Below are 20,812 nucleotides of genomic sequence, written 5' to 3' on the forward strand. Positions count from 1 at the left end.
CATGAACACAGACTCACTCACAACACTCTGAAATATGATTTGCTAACCTGTCTACAGGTAAGACAACCTTCGTAACATGCTAATATCATGGTATTGTACTTATTGCCAATTGTACAGCATGTAATATCGCATGAATTCACAAGGGGGCACACAGGCACCAAGTACAAAGGCGTCTTTCTCTGAATTACCATGACTACAGCAAACAGGTTCCTTCGAGTTGTTGTTGCTTCTTCGAGTTGTTGTTGATGCTTACGTCAGTTTCAGAGAGTTTAGAAATACGCTAGCTTTAGTAGTTAGCTACTAAAGTTTAAACCTTTGCTGATATAGCAGGCACGCACATCGAATTAGTATGAAGACATTGCTGTAGTCTTCTCTCCTCCTCTGTCCGCTTCCCTAGACATTCTGTGAGTTGTGCTATGTTCAGGAAAACTGTCTGGAAGAATACCGTGAGTGATGCCGTTAGCTGGCACCAGGACGAGGCCCAGAACACGACCATATTCATCCTGAAAGAGTATGGTCCGACCGGATTCCTACTCAAAGAGGAGGGGGAACCCAAAAACTTCAAAGTAGGCCTGCCTGTGCAACATCCTAAATTGACATCATCAACATGATATGCCTATTTACCTGGAACAAAATGTTTTTCATAGTTCTTAATCAGGTAGCCTATTTTTCATATTCCACAGGTGTGCTTGGGAGACCCTCATACATGTACCTGTTCAACATTCCACAAAGAGAGAGACCTCTGCAAACACATCTGCTGGTAATAATGAGGAAGACATACCGATCACACATAAAATATAGTGCAAGCTCATTCTGTAAAATAATTTTACTTTCATTGTAGGGTTTTATTGCGGAAATTCAGACTGCCTAGAGAACATGAATGTAAGTTTCACTTAGACATAACATAGGCTACAATGCATATGCCCAATTTCAATTCAAACCCTAGGCACTCTTTGTTGAAATTATTGGATTGGTAATAGCATATTCTTAAACTCTACTGTGCCCTCCGGTGTGTACACTTGCAGATTGCTTCCAACAGGGCCTGGTTGAAAGGCAGATCCTGGAGCTGCTACAGGGTTTACACAGGAGCAGAACCCCCCCGCCTGTAGACCCACCCTGCTCTGAGGCTGACCCTAACCCCAGACCAGACCCAGCTGAGGGGGACAGGGGGGTTAGACAGAAGGAGATTGAAGCCGAGGATGTGTGTCCCATCTGTCAAGAGGAATTGCTGGGGAAACGGCTGCCTGTGTCTTACTGCAGGTCAGATCATCAAATGGATTATTATGTCAACACCCTTACCCTTGGTATACCTATTAAATGGTATACCTATTAAACACAAAGGGAAGTGCTTTGAGGATAGGTGAAACGTACCTGAACTGACCTACTTTTTTGTGAGTTGGGAGAAAACGCCTTCTGCCACCAAATGTCACCCCCTATGTCTTCTTACTCAGGTTTGGCTGTGGCAACAACGTCCATATCTCCTGTATGAAGGTGTGGGCAGACCACCAGGCGCGTCCAGAGGGGGAAGCCATGGTGAAGTGCCCGCTGTGCAGGGAGGACTTTGGGCCGGTCAAGCTGCTCCTGGAGCAGGTGAGGAATGTGGCTAAGCTCCACACGGCTGCTGAGAGAGAGAGGCCCGACAGACACCTCGGGGTGCTCTGCAACAACTGCAGGGTCTGCCCCATCACTGGCAAGTGCTTCAAGTAAGTTTTGTTGTCTTGCCCAGTCCCAATCCACTTACCTATACTGTTGTGGATCAACCAATGATGTCTTCCCTTTAGGTGCACAGTCTGCCGTTACTATCACCTTTGCGAGGACTGTATAACAAGGTGCTGTCACCCTCAGCATCAGTTTGCCATACGTACGGTAAGTAGTTTTCAGTTGGACTTTGTGCATTTCTGCATATCGTTGTGTCAGGAAGTAGACGTGATAAACTAATATGATGTCATATGATCACCTATTATGTCCATCAGAAAAGGACTCAGAAGTGGCTGTCCTTGGGTCAGCGTGTGTTCAACACACTGGGTGAACCACATGAGATGACCACTCAGTCAGTGGGTGACAGGTGAGCACTGGAATCTCTCTAAGAACCCTGTATATATAGATTATTGTGCTCAATGTCTGAACACCCTGAATGAAATTTAGATCGTGCTAAAATGCAAAGATGTTGTGTCACACATACACGCTGTTAACAAACTTCACAACCTGCTGCAATAAGCATTGTGATTCATATTTTAGTGCAGTTAAAAAATATTTTGTCACATACACCGACCGGATAGGTGCAGTGAAATGTGTTGTTTTACAGGGTCAGCCATAGTAGTACAGCAACCCTGGAGCAAATTAGGGTTAAGTGCCTTGCTCAAGGGCACAGACAGATTCTTTCACAGGTATTCGAACCAGCGACCTTTCAGTTACTGGCCCAACGTTCTAACCGCTAGGCTACCTGCTGTTAAAATATAGCACGTCTCTCAGCTTTCCTTTCCTCTCCCCGTTCAGCATGATTCCTGTTGAGAGTGACCCACTGCCAGAGCACGTGGTCAGGAGCCTCCCTTCGGTCAGGGTGAGGAGAGGCTGCCCCCTGCTGGACGCTGGGCAGCAGTGTAGGATCTGCCTGAAGAGCTTCCAGCAAGGGCAGCAGGCCAGACACCTGCCCTGCCGTCACAAGGTAAAGACTTAGATAAAGACTACCCTGCCCTGCCGCCACAAGGTAAAGACTTAGATAAAGACTACCCTGCCCTGTCGTCACAAGGTAAAGATAAAGACTACCCTGCCCTGCCGTCACAAGGTAAAGACTTAGATAAAGACTACCCTCTGCTGCCATCACAAGGTAAAAACTTAGATAAAGACTACCCTGCCCTGTCGTCACAAGGTAAAGACTTAGCTAAAGACTACCCTCTGCTGCCGTCACAAGGTAAAGACTTAGATAAATACTACCCTGCCCTGCCATCACAAGGTAAAGACTTAGCTAAAGACTACCCTGCCCTGCCGTCACAATGTAAAGACTTAGATAAAGACTACCCTGCCCTGCCGTCACAAGGTAAAGACTTAGATAAAGACTACCCTGCCCTGCCGTCACAAGGTAAAGACTTAGATAAAGACTACCCTGCTCTGCCATCACAAGGTAAAGACTTAGCTAAAGACTACCCTGCCCTGCCGTCACAAGGTAAAGACTTAGATAAAGACTACCCTGCCCTGTCGTCACAAGGTAAAGATAAAGACTACCCTGCCCTGCCGTCACAAGGTAAAGACTTAGCTAAAGACTACCCTCTGCTGCCATCACAATGTAAAGAGTTAGATAAAGACTACCCTCTCCTGCCGTCACAAGGTAAAGACTTAGCTAAAGACTACCCTCTCCTGCCATCACAAGGTAAAGACTTAGATAAAGACTACCCTGCCCTGCCGTCACAATGTAAAGAGTTAGATAAAGACTACCCTCTGCTGCCGTCACAAGGTAAAGACTTAGCTAAAGACTACCCTCTCCTGCCATCACAAGGTAAAGACTTAGATAAAGACTACCCTGCCCTGCCGTCACAATGTAAAGAGTTAGATAAAGACTACCCTCTGCTGCCGTCACAAGGTAAAGACTTAGATAAGACTACCCTCTGCTGCCATCACAATGTAAAGACTTAGCTATGCACTGCCTCTCCTGTTCTACCACCACTAGGTTAAGTTTAGCTACAGTGAGGGAAAAAAGTATTTGATCCCCTGCTGATTTTGTAAATTTGCCCACTGACAAAGAAATGATCAGTCTATACTTGTAATGGTAGGTTTATTTGAACAGTGAGAGACAGAATAACAACAACAAAATCCAGAAAAATGCATGTAAAAAATGTTATAAATTGATTTGCATTTTAATGAGGGAAATAAGTATTTGACCCCCTCTCAATCAGAAAGATTTCTGGCTCCCAGGTGTCTTTTATACAGGTAACGAGCTGAGATTAGGAGCACACTCTTAAAGGGAGTGCTCCTAATCTCAGCTTGTTACCTGTATAAAAGACACCTGTCCACAGAAGCAATCAATCAATCAGATTCCAAACTCTCCACCATGGCCAAGACCAAAGAGCTCTCCAAGGATGTCAGGGACAAGATTGTAGACCTACACAAGGCTGGAATGGGCTACAAGACCATCGCCAAGCAGCTTGGTGAGAAGGTGACAACAGTTGGTGCGATTATTCGCAAATGGAAGAAACACAAAAGAACTGTCAATCTCCCTCTGCCTGGGGCTCCATGCAAGATCTCACCTCGTGGAGTTACAATGATCATGAGAATGGTGAGGAATCAGCCCAGAACTACACGGGAGGATCTTGTCAATGATCTTAAAGGCAGCTGGGACCATAGTCACCAAGAAAACAATTGGTAACACACTACGCCGTGAAGGACTGAAATCCTGCAGCGCCCGCAAGGTCCACCTGCTCAAGAAAGCACATATACAGGCCCGTCTGAAGTTTGCACATGAACATCTGAATGATTCAGAGGAGAACTGGGTGAAAGTGTTGTGGTCAGATGAGACCAAAATGGAGCTCTTTGGCACTCGCTGTGTTTGGAGGAGGAGGAATGCTGCCTATGACCCCAAGAACACCATCCCCACCGTCAAACATGGAGGTAGAAACATTATGCTTTGGGGGTGTTTTTCTGCTAAGGGGACAGGACAACTTCACCGCATCAAAGGGATGATGGACGGGGCCATGTACCGTCAAATCTTGGGTGAGAACCTCCTTCCCTCAGCCAGGGCATTGAAAATGGGTCGTGGATAGGTATTCCAGCATGACAATGACCCAAAACACACGGCAAAGGCAACAAAGGAGTGGCTCAAGAAGAAGCACATTAAGGTCCTGGAGTGGCCTAACCAGTCTCCAGACCTTAATCCCATAGAAAATCTGTGGAGGGAGCTGAAGGTTCGAGTTGCCAAACGTCAGCCTCGAAACCTTGGAGAAGATCTGCAAAGAGGAGTGGAACAAAATCCCTCCTGAGATGTGTGCAAACCTGGTGGCCAACTACAATAAACGTCTGACCTCTGTGATTGCCAACAAGGGTTTTGCCACCAAGTACTAAGTCATGTTTTGCAGAGGGGTCAAATACTTATTTCCCTCATTAAAGGTTAAGTTCAGCTATGCACTGCCTCTCCTGTTCTTCCACCACAAGGTTAAGTTTAGCTATGCACTGCCTCTCCTGCTCTGCCACCACAAGGTAAACAGAGTAAGTCTAAAGTGGGGGATGCCCTATCTTTAACCCTAAAGGCCCCCAAAATCAAAACACAAAAATTCCTGTAAACACTTTTTAATTCTGGACTGGTTTGACTTTTTTCTGGATGGATGTACTGTGTCCTGATATGGACGGAGAGAGTAGTAACTGAATTTGACCACTCTTGATCTACAGTTGAAGTCTGAAGTTTACATACACCTTAGCCAAATACATTTAAACTCTGTTTTTCACAATTCCTGACATTTAATCCTAGTAAAAATTCCCTGTCTTTGGTCAGTTAGGATCACCACTTTATTTTAAGAATGTGAAATGTCAGAATTTTAGTAGAGATAATTATTTATTTCAGCTTTTATTTCTTTCATCACATTCCCAGTGGGTCAGAAGTTTACATACACTCAATTAGTATTTGGTAGCATTGCCTTTAAATTGTTTAACTTGGGTCAAACGTTTCGGGTAGCCTTCCACAAGGTTCCCACAATAAGTTGGGTGAATTTTGGCCCATTCCTCTTGACAGAGCTGGGGTAACTGAGTCAGGTTTGTAGGCCTCCTTGCTCACACACGCTTTTTCAGTTCTGCCCACACATTTTCTATAGGATTGAGGTCAGGGCTTTGTGCTGGCCACTCCAATACCTTGACTTTGTTGTCCTTAAGTCATTTTGCCACAACTTTGGAAGTATGCTTGGGGTCATTGTCCATTTGGAAGACCCATTTGCGAACAAGCTTTAACTTCCTGACTGATGTCTTGAGATGTTTCTTCAATATATCCACATAATTTTCCTTCCTTATGATGCCATCTATTTTGTGAAGTGCACCAGTCCCTCCTGCAGCAAAGCACCCCCACAGCATGATGCTGCCACCCCTGTGCTTCACGGTTGGGATGGTGTTCTTCGTCTTACAAGGGACCCCCTTTTTCCTCAAATCATAACTCTGGTCATTATGGCCAAACAGTTCTATTTTTGTTTCATCAGACCAGAGTACATTTCTCCAAAAAGTACTATCTTTGTCCCCATGTGCAGTTGCAAACCGTAGTCTGGCTTTTTTATGGCGGTTTTGGAGCAGTGTCTTCTTCCTTGCTGAGCGGCCTTTCAAGTTATGTTGATATAGGCAGGGGTGCACATAACTTTTTCAGTGAGTTACTCAGGTGAGTACCAGCAGATGGTGTCTGGTACTCACCCCATATGTAGCGTGGTCTTAATAAGTGCAGTCTTCCTCACTGTCCTCTGCTTCAGCTTCCTGCATGGTAGATGATGAAGATGCTGCAGATGCACCTCCCTGTCCTTGGTTGAGCCTCCGATTAGCTGTCTCCATCCACAGGTCAACAGCAGGCTTTGGGTCAAATGTCTCTGTGGTCTGCTTTGACAGGTGAATGTGCATCAGGGCTGAGAGACGAGCATGTGACAGACAAGATCTGTACTTGGTTGAGATGTGAGAATCCCCTCTCACAAGCTGCACTGCTTAAAGGCAGTGTAAGAGACAGCTTAACCACCTTGTTGATGTTGGAGTAAGCATCTGGGTTACTTGTATTTACTATTTGGACCAAATCATACACAGAAGAGGCTCCCAGGCGTTTTCCTGCCTGCTTTAAGCACATCCATTCTGTCACAGTGGTATCTTTGTCAAGTTGCAAGGTGGCCTCATATTTCTTGAGAATGCTGCAAACTGTTGTGTTTCCAAAACTGTGGAGGTCTTGCATTTCCAGAGGCCATGTTGAAGGATCAAATACTAAGAAATGATCACATGACTTGAGGGAGTCATATCTGATTTCAAACTCTTCAATTAACCCCCTGAGTAATTGTGTCTTGTCTCTGTCAGCATCAGCATTGGAAACAGTGTGTGCCCTGTGGCTTTCACCATCAAGCAGAAGTGTGAACTGTCCAATGGCCACCATGAGTTCACCCTTACACATTCTCCAATGGTCAGCTTTTCCTTCTGAAACCTAATGGATGTGGTCTTCAAAATGTTGCAAATGTCAAGCATGTGTTAGAAATTGCGTAATTCAAATCTGGTATTGGAATAAGAGAAAACATAATCAAGAGATATTCAATCCAAGCTAAATTTATTATATGCAAAATGTATGTATGATAAGTATGATGGTTCGTATACGGGCTCACTGAAATACCACGCAGGGCAGACAGAGAACTAATCCATTGTTACAGGTTCTTCTTCAAATACATTTACGTCATTTAGCAGACGCTCTTATCCAGAGCGACTTACAAATTGGTGCATTCACCCTATAGCCAGTGGGATAACCACTTCACAATTATTATTATAAAAAATAAAAAAATTTAGGGGTGGGGGGGGGTGTAGAAGGATTACTTTATCCTATCCCAGGTATTCCTTAAAGAGGTGGGGTTTCAAATGTCTCCGGAAGGTGGTGAGTGACTCCGCTGACCTGGCGTCGTGAGGGAGCTTGTTCCACCATTGGGGTGCCAGAGCAGCGAACAGTTTTGACTGGGCTGAGCGGGAACTATGCTTCCGCAGAGGTAGGGGAGCCAGCAGGCCAGAGGTGGATGAACGCAATGCCCTCGTTTGGGTGTAGGGACTGATCAGAGCCTGAAGGTACGGAGGTGCCGTTCCCCTCACAGCTCCATAGGCAAGCACCATGGTCTTGTAACAGATGCGAGCTTCAACTGGAAGCCATATACTCTGACAGAGATAGTTCCCACTCTCTGCTGGCCAATCAGAGTAGAGACTGAGCGTGGTTTAGACTTACTCAGCCAATCCGTTGGCGCACGGGCTGGTCCCAACCCCTTGGCGCTCCACCGTTCCCAGGCATAAGTTGCTATCATAATAACCTGTGGAGTTAGCACCCAAAAGACACCATTCCACTGTACTACGTTCAATGACCGGTTCACAGACAACAAAGAGGCAGTGTTCGTATCTGTGAGAAATACAAGTCTTATCTATAAGAAATACACGTTTTATCTCATCCTAGCCCCTAACGTTCCTCACATGAATCACAGCCTGTTATGTGAAACAATTTATATCAGTATAGTACAAACCTATGCTTATCATTAATGCATTCCTTCTAAGCTATTCATCACATACAGATCAAATTATGAGAAAACAAATCCCAACACATGTTTGACAGAAAGCACTGAAAACGCTCTGTGCAGATATGCTGCAAGTCACTGTTATCACTTGTAACCAGTTGCATTTTAATGGCTGGCAATAGTCTTGATATTTTAAACAGTGTTTCATGCCTCCATGCAGACCATCTGATATTATGAAACTTACCCAGTTTCACAAAGGAGATCCCATTTTCTTCACATAGCTTATTCAGTGCAGCAGTTTTTTGCTCCACCTTTTTGTAAATAAAACTGCAGCAGCTTGACCACAGAGCGATTAAATGTCTCACAGTAAGGAACGTTGCGATCAGCTGATTTCGCGCAATTCTCCAGTGTGTGTGCGGTGCACAGAATGTGCACAAGGGAGTCTCCAACCGCAGCAAGTTGACAGAGTTTTGGCACAACGCCGTTGTAGATACCTACGTTGACAGCAGCCCCGTCTGTGCACACAGCGACCAACTTTGTTGTCCAGTCATCCAAGCCTGTGTCCTGGAAAAGTCTCACATGTCCGTCTGTTATGGCCTGCGCGGTTCGGTCAGCACCCAATTCAATCTGTCCAATAAAGTCCGAAGTAAACTCTCCGTTGCAGGACACAGACACAATGTAAACGATTTCCTGCTCAGTTTTTGTGATGTCCTCAGATCCATCAAAAAGCAGCCCCCAAAATTCAGCAGACTGCAACTTGGCTCGTAACTCCCCGCTGATGGTGTGAGCGATGCTCTGCATGATCCGTGTGCCCCCTTCACGTGAATGATATGCACCTCCGACATTTACTCCTAGCCGCTTCAGTAAAGGAACATCCTCAGAATAGGAAGACATGGGACGTGCGTGTTTAGCTTTATGGAAGGCGAGGAGAAAAATATTAAACAGAGCTTGCCGCTGTTCTTCATTTAGCTTGTCTCGCCATCTGGCAAGTGGGCGACTGGACATTTCTTCTCGGCTAGATTGTTTAGCAATGGCTTGCGCCACATTCGTGTGCTCCTTGCTCTTTTCATGTTTGTCAAATAAAGGATGGTTGAAATTATTTGAGCCTTTATAAAATGCACCTGTTTTGTCTGCTAGATGTGGATTTGAGAGGAAAATCTTGCACCACATTTCAGTGCGCTCATCGTTAGCTTCAAGCCACTGCAAATCTTGGAGCCACTTTTCCGAAAAAAGTATTTTCTTCGGCTCTGGCTCCAGTTGGCGTTTCTTTGTAGGTGGTGAAACGCCAAAGAAGCTGCTTAATGTCTGTTGCTTTTTGGACATCCCTGACAGTAGTTGACAAGCAACATGTCATGTGTAAGGTTAGATGAGAAGATCGGTCAAGTAAGCAAAGGCGCGTAGTAACACAAGTGGCATTACGCATTCCTGATTTATTTTTTTTGGGGGGGGGTCTACAATTTTTTTCCTGAGGTCTTGGCTGATTTCTTTTGATTTTCCCATCATGTCTCACAAAGAGGCACTGAGTTTGAAGGTAGGCCTTGAAATACATCCATAGGTACACCTCCAATTGACTCAAATTATGTCAATTAGCCTATCAGAAGCTTCTAAAGCCATGACATCATTTTCTGGAATTTTCCAAGCTGTTTAAATGCACAGTCAACTTAGTGTATGTAAACTTCTGACCCACTGGAATTGTGATACAGTGAATTATAAGTGAAATAATCTGTCTGTAAACAATTGTTGGAAAAATGACTTGTGTCATGCACAAAGTAGATGTCCTAACCGACTTACCAAAACTATAGTTTGTTAACAAGAAATTTGTGGAGTGGTTGAAAAACGAGTTTTAATGACTCCAACCTAAGTGTATGTAAACTTCCGACTTCAACTGTATCTTTGTCCCCTACTACAGTTCCACACAGACTGTGTCGACCCATTGCTTCGGAGGTCCAACTCCTGTCCCCTGGATGGATACGTCATCTACAACCCCCTAACATGGAGCAGTGGTGGGGGGAAGTGTAGACCCAAGCCGGCCTCCTCCCCTGACCATCCCAAGCTCACAGAGCAGCACAGACTGGAGCTGTTCGTCCCAGGAGTAGCTCTGCTGGATAGGGCAGGCAGGGTGGTTCCCTCCATAAGTATGGTTAGCTCCGAGGGCTCAGCCGGTGCCCTGGTGCCTCTCCCTCAGGATACTACGGTCATCGGCTTACAAGGTCTACGCATCAATACAGTGAACATTGAGAGCATGGAGGGTGGAAAAAGCGGGACAGAGAAGGATAGAACTCCTGTCAAATCAGTAATTCTTAAGAAGAGCCTTTCCTCCGAGCATCTAAGGACAGACGTGTCTAGAGTGAGGTTGGGACGCTCCTCGACCAAGAGGTTGGCCCAAAACACTGCTACCTCAACTAACAGGCTGGGTGAGGTCTATGGAGGGACGGGAAGGGCCCAGCAGAGTCTGTTTGTGGGTGTAAACAGGTCAGACAGGGACATGACTGCTGCTGCTACTGCTGCTCAGCCCAGAGCTGTCATCTCCCTGTGGAGAGCCAGGCCCCAGTGGAAGCTGAGACCCAGGGTGCCCCGGCCCAGACCAGTCACAGGAGACAGCCAGCAGGCCACAGGCCTGATGATGACAGGGGGACTGATCAATGCTCCACACCAGGGAGAAAAGGAGTAAGAGTTGGATTTTAGAACATATTTTGGAACAGTTGTTCCATCCATTTTATTCACTAAACAGAGCTTGTTTTAAATAAATGTCAAAAAGTGTTGAAATACAAAATGAGCTTTTACCTGGACATATAAAAGTACCACAGACATACCGACCCGTAATAAAAAGAACAAACGTTTTAAAAGTTTCTTATTTTTTTGGTAAAAACCTTTTTCCATTTTCAGCTTGCCGTTTTCCATTTAAGACATATTGAAGCAGTGATGCACCCAGGCGATATAAAAAATGACTACAGGAACCATCAGTCCAGACTAAACGCGCTGTTGCACTGTAATATTCCTCTTCTCGTCCTGTGTGGTGACATCCTGACTTGTAATGGTTAACACATGACCATTGAGAGCAGTGATTGTCACTGGTGGCAGTTCGACCAGCGCGTCCTCAATGTCCTTCACAGACTCTCTCCCCTCCCACCCTCCTCGCAGAACATTTCTGATGACACTGTCCTCTACACTGAACTCTCGGACCAGATCATCAGATTGTAAGGAGAGCTTCCCTCTAGTTATCCTTCCCATCTTGGATAGTATGTACGTCATAGGGCACTTCTTACAAGTCACCATCTTTTCAGTGGTGTCCACCCTCTCCAGTGGGTGCCCTTGTGGGCAAGTGTACTCTTGGGACAACCAGTGTCCAATGATTTTCCCCACAAACTTCTCAGGCTGTACCATGTCGTGTGGCACATCGCATTTCCTACCACTGGCCACGTTGATCAGAGTAGATTCTGGTGTTGTGTTCAGCACGGTTTTGCCCCCATACTGAGCAACAGAAACATTGGTGACCCGGTACCATTTCCCCTCTTCAACCGTGTTTTTACGACCCCACACGGTCAGGTTTGTGAGTGTAGTCGAATCAGCTACAATATCGCCGACTAGGTATTCCACCATGGGCATGCTTTTGTTGGCTCTTGTTTTGCGATGGCACTCTTTCAGCTTCTGAATCACCTCCACTGTAACGTTCACCTACAAAGCAAGAAAAACACTCACCAAAAGGAGAAATACATTACAGGGCACTGAACTAGACAAGGTTAGAGTTCAGACATAGTACTTCATTGCTAGTGAATTATTATTATTATTATTATAACTACCTTCTGTTTTACAGCATTTTCTATGTTTTCTTGAAGGTCAGCCAGGGCCACATCCTTGACCCTCCCATCAAGGTCGCTGTTGAATTTGAAGGGTAAATCTTCGAGGATGGAAAATGTGGATGTCTGTGTAAACATTATCTCCATCTTGTTGCTTCCGCTTATGGATGGCTGGAGCCCCACTTTCGCCAACTTCACTGGAGTTCTACAAAAGCGTGAATAACAGATATTCTAAATCACATAGCACTCGAAGCCTTTGCAGAACACTTCATACCCAACTTACCTGCGACTCTCTGCTGTGGCAAAGCGGTCTCGCAGCTGCTGCTGAAAAACTATAATATTCCTGCTCTCGTCTTCTTGCTGTAAAACTGCATTGAAATATCCTGTCTTCTTCCCTCTCTTCACTGCTGAAACATTGTGGATGTAACCGCAGGCCTCACTTGTTGCCTGAAGATTCCCCACTTTGGAGCCTGTTGGACGGACAAAATGCAGGATCTTAAAGAAGAAATACATCTAGGCAGTAGACATGCATAGCCTAGATATTCAGAGTCAGGCATACTCTTTTTGAGATTTGGAATTGTAATAGGCGCCATGTTGACACAATAAGCTCCACAACAGTCAACAACATTCTAGACTAGATTAGATGGGCAGGGCTGTACCTGCTCTGGTGCTTGGTGGGGATGGGTTAGGGGCACTAGGGTCTTTGAGGGTGGCCAAGTCCAGCTCTCTGAGTCTGGGGAAGTTTTCGGTGATCTCTGGATTATGCAGGAGGGCCACAAAACCATAGCAGGACTCCTCCCCTCTATTTATCAGCATGTCCAGTAGCTTGATGACTGTAATCTCTTGAGAATGACTGGATTGCAGGTGGGAGAGGCTGTTGTATTCACGCTGCGTCACAACTTTCTTCGAATGGGCATACTGGAGAATATTGTCGGGTTCCGCTGACAGAATCTCTGTTAGGAGCGGCTTATTCTCCAGCAGAAACTCCTTCGCCATTCTTCCCTGGGGTGGTTGGCTGTTCTTGGCCTAAGTTGGTTTCCTCCTGGTGACTCAAGTTAGGGCTGTGTTCAGCAGGACACAACGGCATGCAACTTTTGATTGAACGGAAACGGTGCTGTTCTGAACGGTCGGGCAACACTCTGCCACACCCACCAAACAGGAGCAAAGATACCTCAAAAGAACGGTTTGGGAGAAACGTGTCGTTCAGGCAACTTAGTAAAACGTTGAAGGAACTGAACACACCCCTGCTTCGTTGGCTGCCGGAATCTACTTCCTATTAGCCTGAGTGGTATGGCTTGTTGTCATGGGAGGATCTATGGGTGCTGGCCAGGTGGTCAGGTGACATCAAACTAGCACCTGGAGAAGGAGATGGAACAACAGGTGAATTACTGTGTGGAGTCAAAACATACAGTGACAGCTTACTGAGTTTAAGAGTGGTATCAGGCAAAAGACTAGGATGCAGGGTTAGCATACTACTGCTGGGTTATAGCTAAGATATTAGCCTACATGATATTGCTATGATTAAAATTGATCTCTTTAAAGAGGGTATCAAAGGTAAAAAGTAATATCGTTCACTGGAAGGCCACCTTGACATACAAGGCGTTATCATTAACAAAGGTAGGTGAAGTAGTCGTGTACACGCCTTCCCTAATCTATAATTAACGCACGGTTATTTGAGCCACAACAGACAGACCGTGTGTGAGAGCAAAGTCAGAGTATTCACCCACACAAAAGACGCAGAAGGACGGCCTCTTTAACAAGCTGATAACGTCGGGTTCGTTCCAACGTTTTGTAAGGTTTTATTCAACAAAGTAAGTCATGATATTTTGTCTATTATTAGTCATGTGACTTTGAACCCAAACTATAAGATGGTTTTGCTTAAATGTTTGTAAACAATGTATAGCTTCAAAATGTTTCAAACTATTATATGGATGTCATATAACTATCATATTGATGTCATATTTCAAACGATCATATTGATGTCATATTTCAAACTATCATATTGATGTCAACTAACTATAAAATTGATGTCATAACTATCCATAACTACATATATGAATTTAAGAGTTTTAGCTACAGAATATTCTTCCGGCCCCATTCCTCAACTTTGTAGCTGAGGTAGCGGGTTGCCCGTTTGCCTGAAAAACGAATTGTGCCCTGTGCTGTACTGTGCTGCGCAGCACAACTGCAAAATATATGACCTGGAACGGCGCATGAGAGGAGGCGCTAAAATGGTTCATCTTGCAGCAGAGACACTTTAACCATTTTACCCGGAGCAGGAGTCATATTTCTAAAGCATTATTAAGCACCATCTACCCAATATTTTAATACCAAACATTTTCACAACATCTAACACGTAGGTAGCTAAAAATCCTGATAGGTAACGCTAAGGAAATTGTCCGTGCAATCCGGGATCTTCGGACCTTCCTACCCCCATTTATGTTGAAATTTAAAATGGTTCAAGTAGGGTTAGGTACGGGTTATTATGGTTAATGTTTGGGTAGGAGTTAAGGTTTAACCGTAAGGAAATAGTTATTTACCGCTTCTAGTCGTCTGCTTTTTCCTGCGCTCTCACTGAACAGAGAAAAAGGTTACTCTTCTTCTTCGATGAGGTTTAACGGCGGTTGGCATCCAATAAATGTTACATTACCGCCACCTACTAGACTGGAGTATAACTCCCTTATACTTTGCTTTAAAAATAATAATAAGAAAAAATAAAAGTAAGATTTTTTTTAAATAAAAATACTAATACGCTACCATCTAACGCTACACTCACAAAACTTACAAAATAATTATAAATACCATACTCCACTATTTAAATGTTTTTAGTCCTACTTCAGGCCAACAACACACCCTGTAACTCTTCTGATGTCAAGTCTTGCACACCCAAATACCTCTCTGCAGCTGCCACCGCAACCTCTATTTTCTGCGACTTACGATCCATCCCTGCACTACAGTTGATAACCATTGCAATAATGGCAAAAATGCTATCTTACTGAAACATATCCACTTGTTGGTTTATCCCTCTGTACTGGTACAGATCTACTACTCCTCTCAGGATCCCTCCCCCTTTACCCATCTTCCTCTACTTTCTTCACTGCCTCAGCATATGACAACTTCTGCACTACTCTTACCCTGGAAACCTCAACCTGCCTCTCTCGCATGGGACATTTCTGATCCCCAGCCACATGGGCACCCCTACAATTAACACATACCACTACTTTCCCCAATGCTACACATTCCTTTGTCTCATGCCCTTCTGCACACTTCTCACACCTAGGAACCTCCCTCCTACACACTGCTGCCACGTTCCCATAAGCTTGACACCTGTAACAACGTAATGTATTTGGCACAAAAGCTCGTACAGGATAACTTATATATCCTAACATCACTTTGTCGGGCAAAGACTCAACTTCAAAACTCAAAAGGACAGACAATGACTCTTCTGTTTCTCCACTCACGCCACCCTGTCTGCATCGCACCAAACGACGAGCATCACAAACACCGGGAATCTTCCCTTTCAGTTGGTCAGCTTTCACATTTACCACTACCCCAGTAATCACTCCTTTCAATGGGGCCCTTTTCTTGAGAGCAAAACAATTCACATCTCTTGCCCCCATTCGTTTAACGTGGAGCACCTGCTCCCTCTGACCAGCAGAAACACAAACAATTATCACAAGGCCACTTCTGGTTATCCTCACCGATTCCACAGCACCGAACTCTGTTTTCATCCACCCTGAAACCACAAATGGATCAGCCAGCAAGGGTCCACTTTTTCCAAAAACTTCACTCCTACTGTCAGACTCATCTTTATCCTGACCCTCTGTGCAAGCCTCGGGCTCCGAGAACTTCACCACACCTACCACCTCCGATACTTCACCCTCTTCCATTTCTCCTCCTGTCTTCAACTCACTCTGCTTACACTTTCTACCGTTCTTCTTTAACAAACCATCTCCCTTTTTCCCGCCATTTTTAACCGACTCAAACTCACCCTTTTCCTCCCTCTCTCTCTTAGACCTCATTTGCCTCTCTTTTTCCCTCCATTCCTCCTCCGTATTCCAAGTATAACTCTCCTTATGATAATCAGGGATGCAAACTGGTAAGGGCCCAAAAAAGTGACACTTTTTTTTGCACTGAAACATGCAAAAAATCCCTGATGGGGGAAATACAGGTTTGAACTAATTAAACAACAAAGAATATGATCTACATGATCAGTCTCTGTGTGTAAAATAAAAAGTGGTTAATGTGAACCTAACTCACAGCAAAAAAATGTAAGGAAAGCAATCCAATGTTATTTATTATTATTATTATTATTATTATTATTATTTGTTGCCTAGACTTTACTGCAAATGACACTGAAGTCTTGAGAAAAAACAATACACTAATATTGCAGTTAGCCATGGCAGCCGTTATAATAGAACGCCTGTGACCACACAAATCTAAATATTGCACTTGGGAAAAAAACATCTTCAAGTAGAAATAGAATGAAACAAACAGGCATTCTATTTTTGCTCTATTATAGTGGCCACTATAGTAGACATCGATCAAGTGCACAAGACTTCATGCAAAAATAACGTTCATTGTGTAAAACATTTTATCATCCCCCCTCACTCACACACAAGTGTTACTGTCAAATTCAACACAACAAAAGCAATATCTTTGGCAGTGGCGGCTGGCCGATAGAGGGCGCTAGGGCGCCGCCCTTAAATAAAATTATTTTAAAAAATAAAAAAATAAAAAAAAATAATAATAATAATAATAAAAACATCAGTATGTCAATATTTGTGTGTTTGAAATATGGAATGCACACAGTAATATGTGTAAGATATGATAGAAAATCATATTCGCAACCTTTCCTCTGCCTGTCAAACGCCTCGTCAGCTCTGGGCGATACAGAAAGTGCCCCGAGGAGGCGGGTCTACGTAGCAGTTAAGCCAATTGCTAATTTAAGATATGAATGTATGACATAAAATGTAGTCAATAAGCGATCTTAAATCGAATCCAAGGAGGGCGATTATTTTACCGCCCCAAGCTCGCCCCTGATAAAATAAGGACCGGGGGTCCAGTGACGCCATTTTTACTAGACAACAATGGCGAACGCAAACGTTACTCTCCAAGACCCAACCCTAACTCGGTGAAATCTCTCCTCCAAGATCCGTTTGAGAGGAGAACTTTGTCAGAGAAAGTTCGGGTGAAAGAGCTGGGCCCAGATCAACCTGACCTCTCAATCAGACAGCAGGCTAAGCGAGAAAGGGAAGCAGTATATGCGCGGCTTCTCCCGTAGCTGGTACACCAGGAAGGCTTGGCTAGCTGGGTGCACTGATGCTAATGCTTTATTTTGCTTTCCGTGCTTGCTTTTAAAACGACGGGGTCAGATTCAGCATGGACAGGTACCGGAGTGAGGGATATGAAGCACCTGTCAGAGAAGGTAAAGAAACATGAGAACACCAGGGCACACATGGACAACTCTGTAAAGCTAGCTGTATTAGGAAGGGTGAACATTGCTACGCAGCTGGATGACGGCCACAGGATTGCGGTGAGGAAACACAATGAGGAGGTGGATAAAAACAGGCACATTCTATCCAAAATTATCGATTGTGTGAAGTTCTGTGGGCTTTTGAGTTGGCCTTGCGTGGGCACGAGGAGACTGACCCTCAGACAACCCCGGCATTTTCCGGGGCTTAGTGGATTTTGTTGCCTCCCTCGACAGTGTGCTGGAGGAGCACCTGAAGACAGCTACCGTTTTTAAGGGCACGTCAAAGACGATACAGAACGAGCTGTTGGACTGTATGCTGTCAATGCTTAAGGATTACATCCTGGAGGAAGTAAAGAGTGCTGATTTTATCGCCATTCAAGCTGACGAGACGACTGACGTTTCCACCCACTGCCAGTTGGTGCTTGTGTGAGTGATTATCATAGAGCCGTCACAATTATATTTGTTTTAGTATTTTAAAAGGAAAGAGAAGACACAATCAGACGTTGATAATAATGCAGGAAAGTACTACACAGTTTGTAATAATTATTCAGGTGTCCACCAGGTCAATTTCTAGAAGAGGCCTAGTTGTTATTGAATATTAACTTTATTGCTAAGTGAACAGCAGAACAAAATTATGTTGCATCCCTCTCACAAATGTAATAGAAAAAGGCTTTAAAACGTAATAACATCAGTTAATTATGTACATCACAGGTTAAAAGCAGTTACTAGACATAGTTTGTGTGTATATACACACTGTCTGTCTGTCTGTCTGTCTGTCTGTCTGTCTTATATATATATATATAAGTCACTGGTTGTGTGTTGAGGGGGGAATTACAGTGAGTTAAGAAGTCTGATTGCAAGTTATCAAATTAAACTTTATTTTTGGACCCAGGGCCTCAATTCCCTCTTTGTGTGGGGACAGCGCATCTGACGAGCAGCAACAGCCCATCAAGCGACGGAGGATGCTGGGACCAGGAGAACAACAGAGGTTGGCTATAGAGGTAAGTTGTGATGTAATTGTCAGTGTTTCCCACCTAGAACTTTTTTCAGGCCTGGTAGTATGTAGCCAAAACCCTGAACAATCAGCACCTTGGTAATCATATACTTGAGTTGGACATAGGCATGTGTCAGTCAGGATCACTTGCATCAAAATAGCTTAATTGCAAATTAAAGCTGATGATGTATCTTTTACAGGTATGTGATACCATCCTGAGTCATGCCAAAGAGAGGTTCTCCTTCACCCAGCACCTCATCAGCGCAACACTATTGCACGGAGAGTTGTTCCCACAACACAGTGTGAAGTTCCCCGATACACGCTTTGAAACAACCGTGGAGGCGTACCCCATGTTGAACAAGGCCAAGCTCAAAACCAAACTGTCCCTCATCTATGAGAACAGTGAGTTCAAGGCTTGTAGTGGTGCAGTGCCCCTGTACCAGTTCTTCATGGAGAACAACCTTCAGAGCACTTTCACAGAGACTGCCAGCCTCCTCAAGATCCTCATCACCACACCCATGACAACTGCTGAGTCAGAAAGGTGCTTCTCTACACTGAAAAGGATCAAGACCTTCCTGAGAAACAGCATGACACAGGATCGCCTGAACGCTCTGGCCATGCTCTCCATGGAGAAGAAACTTGTCAGGGACATTCCTGACTTTAATCAAAGGGTCATTGAGAGGTTTGCCACTCAGAAGGACAGACGGGCAAAATTCCTGTACAAATAAGATGACAGACACACACACACAGAGCAGCTCTGGCCGCATGTTTCTTTGTATATAGTTGACCTTAGCATAAAAAATCCAGTTATATATGGTACTCTAGAAAGTCTTAATAGTGTCTTTGCTAATATTACTGTATATATGTTGTTTTGTATCAATTAATTGTTGCAGTTCTGGAGCACATTAACAATTAGTCACATTTAGTATGATCATAAAATACTGTATGCTATTCTTCCAGTCAAAGGTTTGAGTTCATCCACTTGATATCCATTTCTATATTATACATCCTTTCATACAGTGTAAGATTTCCTATAAACTTTATAATAATTTCATGTTATTGTCCACTTTCCACTCTGTTCTGACAGCATGCCTGTTGCGTTGCCTGTTTACTACCAATGGTGAAAAGTTCACTTTAAATGCAAATGAAAGGCTTGGGTTTGTGTAATATGTTTTTGTGTAAGAATGCCTCAACTTTTTAATATTGGCATTAAATAATTACTGAATGTTTCACTGAGCACTGCTGTCCTGCAGTTTGTGTTAAAATATATCGCGATGGTTACAGGAAAAAAAAGTATGGCACAGCCCCACCGAGAATATTTTTCACCAGCCGCCACTGAGGTTGCTCTAATGATGTTTTTAAGGGTAAGAGACAAACAAATTAGCTCTCTTACGGGATAACTCAAATTAAAGCATTAAATGAACGTTTCATATTTATTTGAATGACATTGCTCACTGGGTTTGACACAATAGCTATCTCTTAAATGATCCTTATAAAGGGCACTCAGCCATTGCTAAGCATCTGTAATATCCCTTAGAACACAACCACTGGTCATTAACTCAGCCATTCAAACATGTATTATTTTCAACTGTTGCTGCATGACATTAAAGCACCCAATTATTCTGCTCTATAATGCACTTATTTAATACACTTCATTACAGTTTTTCTCAATTGCTAAAACACAAAACCTCATCTTCAAGCACTATTTACAAAACCTCTGACTCCTCTCGCAAAATGAAACATTCGCCTCAAAACAGTTTTACCTGTGTTCAAAATCAAACACTGCTCTCAAATCATAAACAAAGTGATCTAAATAATATACACTCTCAAGCAGTCAGTAAACAATACACCGAAAAATAGAAAACACATTGTTCAAAACATACAGTTCTCAGGGAGAAGTACATTTTAAATCTCAAAACAAATTTCATATTTTTCCGTCATTATCTTTTGATGAACGAAAACATGTTCTATCATAGTAGCTCAAAATTGATCAGAAATTACTACTCTGCTTTGCTCTTTGCAATTTTGTTTTTTGTTCTGCCTCCTCCTTGTAACCCTATTTTTACAGTACTGTACCCTGCATCTCACAAACTTGTCCTTTGTCTCTGTGATACTGTAATTCTTGTTCTTTGTTGATATGAACCTGCAACCAGTCAAAATCTATTGAGCAGTCAGTACTGTTAACAAATGGAAAGCACAATGTTCAGGGCCATACAATTTGTCTATTGTACAGTATTCAGCCTACAATGCACTGTATTACAGTATACAATACTAAAAGGGACAAAAATCAAAGGAGTAAACATGTGATCAATGTGCTTCTTCTTGTCTTTGGGCTGGGTCAGGCCAGATC

The 20,812-nt window shown here is 43.8% G+C and overlaps 2 protein-coding genes across 3 annotated transcripts in view; one reads left to right on the forward strand and one right to left on the reverse strand.

Annotated features, from left to right (window-relative positions):
- Positions 1 to 205: 205 nt before the first annotated feature.
- On the forward strand, positions 206 to 10,964 carry zswim2 (zinc finger, SWIM-type containing 2). Its single transcript, XM_041843312.2, has 9 exons — positions 206 to 566; positions 684 to 760; positions 842 to 882; positions 1,026 to 1,260; positions 1,452 to 1,703; positions 1,782 to 1,866; positions 1,974 to 2,065; positions 2,497 to 2,665; positions 10,105 to 10,964. The coding sequence occupies exons 1-9, from the start codon at positions 417 to 419 to the stop codon at positions 10,864 to 10,866; spliced, it is 1,863 nt and encodes a 620-aa protein (XP_041699246.2). The 5' UTR covers positions 206 to 416; the 3' UTR covers positions 10,867 to 10,964.
- Positions 10,965 to 11,057: 93 nt separating this feature from the next.
- LOC121536033 overlaps positions 11,058 to 20,812 on the reverse strand; it is a 28,891-nt gene continuing 19,136 nt past the window's right edge. Inside the window, exons 1-5 of one of the 2 annotated variants that reach the window (XM_041843315.2) lie at positions 14,533 to 14,615; positions 12,652 to 13,348; positions 12,276 to 12,462; positions 11,996 to 12,197; positions 11,058 to 11,870 (exon numbers count right to left, since the gene is read on the reverse strand). In XM_041843315.2, coding sequence (XP_041699249.2) covers positions 11,166 to 11,870; positions 11,996 to 12,197; positions 12,276 to 12,462; positions 12,652 to 12,988 — 1,431 coding nt within the window. In that variant the 5' untranslated portion in view covers positions 12,989 to 13,348; positions 14,533 to 14,615 and the 3' untranslated portion in view covers positions 11,058 to 11,165. Of the gene's footprint in view, positions 11,871 to 11,995; positions 12,198 to 12,275; positions 12,463 to 12,651; positions 13,349 to 14,532; positions 14,616 to 20,812 lie in introns of those variants that run through there. The other variant, XM_045216424.1, reaches the window with a different exon arrangement.

The sequence above is a fragment of the Coregonus clupeaformis genome, unplaced genomic scaffold, assembly GCF_020615455.1.
Source record: "Coregonus clupeaformis isolate EN_2021a unplaced genomic scaffold, ASM2061545v1 scaf0705, whole genome shotgun sequence".
Lineage (NCBI taxonomy): Eukaryota > Metazoa > Chordata > Actinopteri > Salmoniformes > Salmonidae > Coregonus > Coregonus clupeaformis.

Excerpts from the sequence above, each read along its gene's own strand:
- zswim2 (XM_041843312.2), top strand. The coding sequence starts at position 417 with ATGTTCAGGAAAACTGTCTGGAAGAATACCGTGAGTGATGCCGTTAGC. Across the intron at positions 567-683 it reads GGGAACCCAAAAACTTCAAA|GTGTGCTTGGGAGACCCTCA; the intron begins GTAGGCCTGCCT and ends CATATTCCACAG. Across the intron at positions 2,066-2,496 it reads ACTCAGTCAGTGGGTGACAG|CATGATTCCTGTTGAGAGTG; the intron begins GTGAGCACTGGA and ends CTCCCCGTTCAG.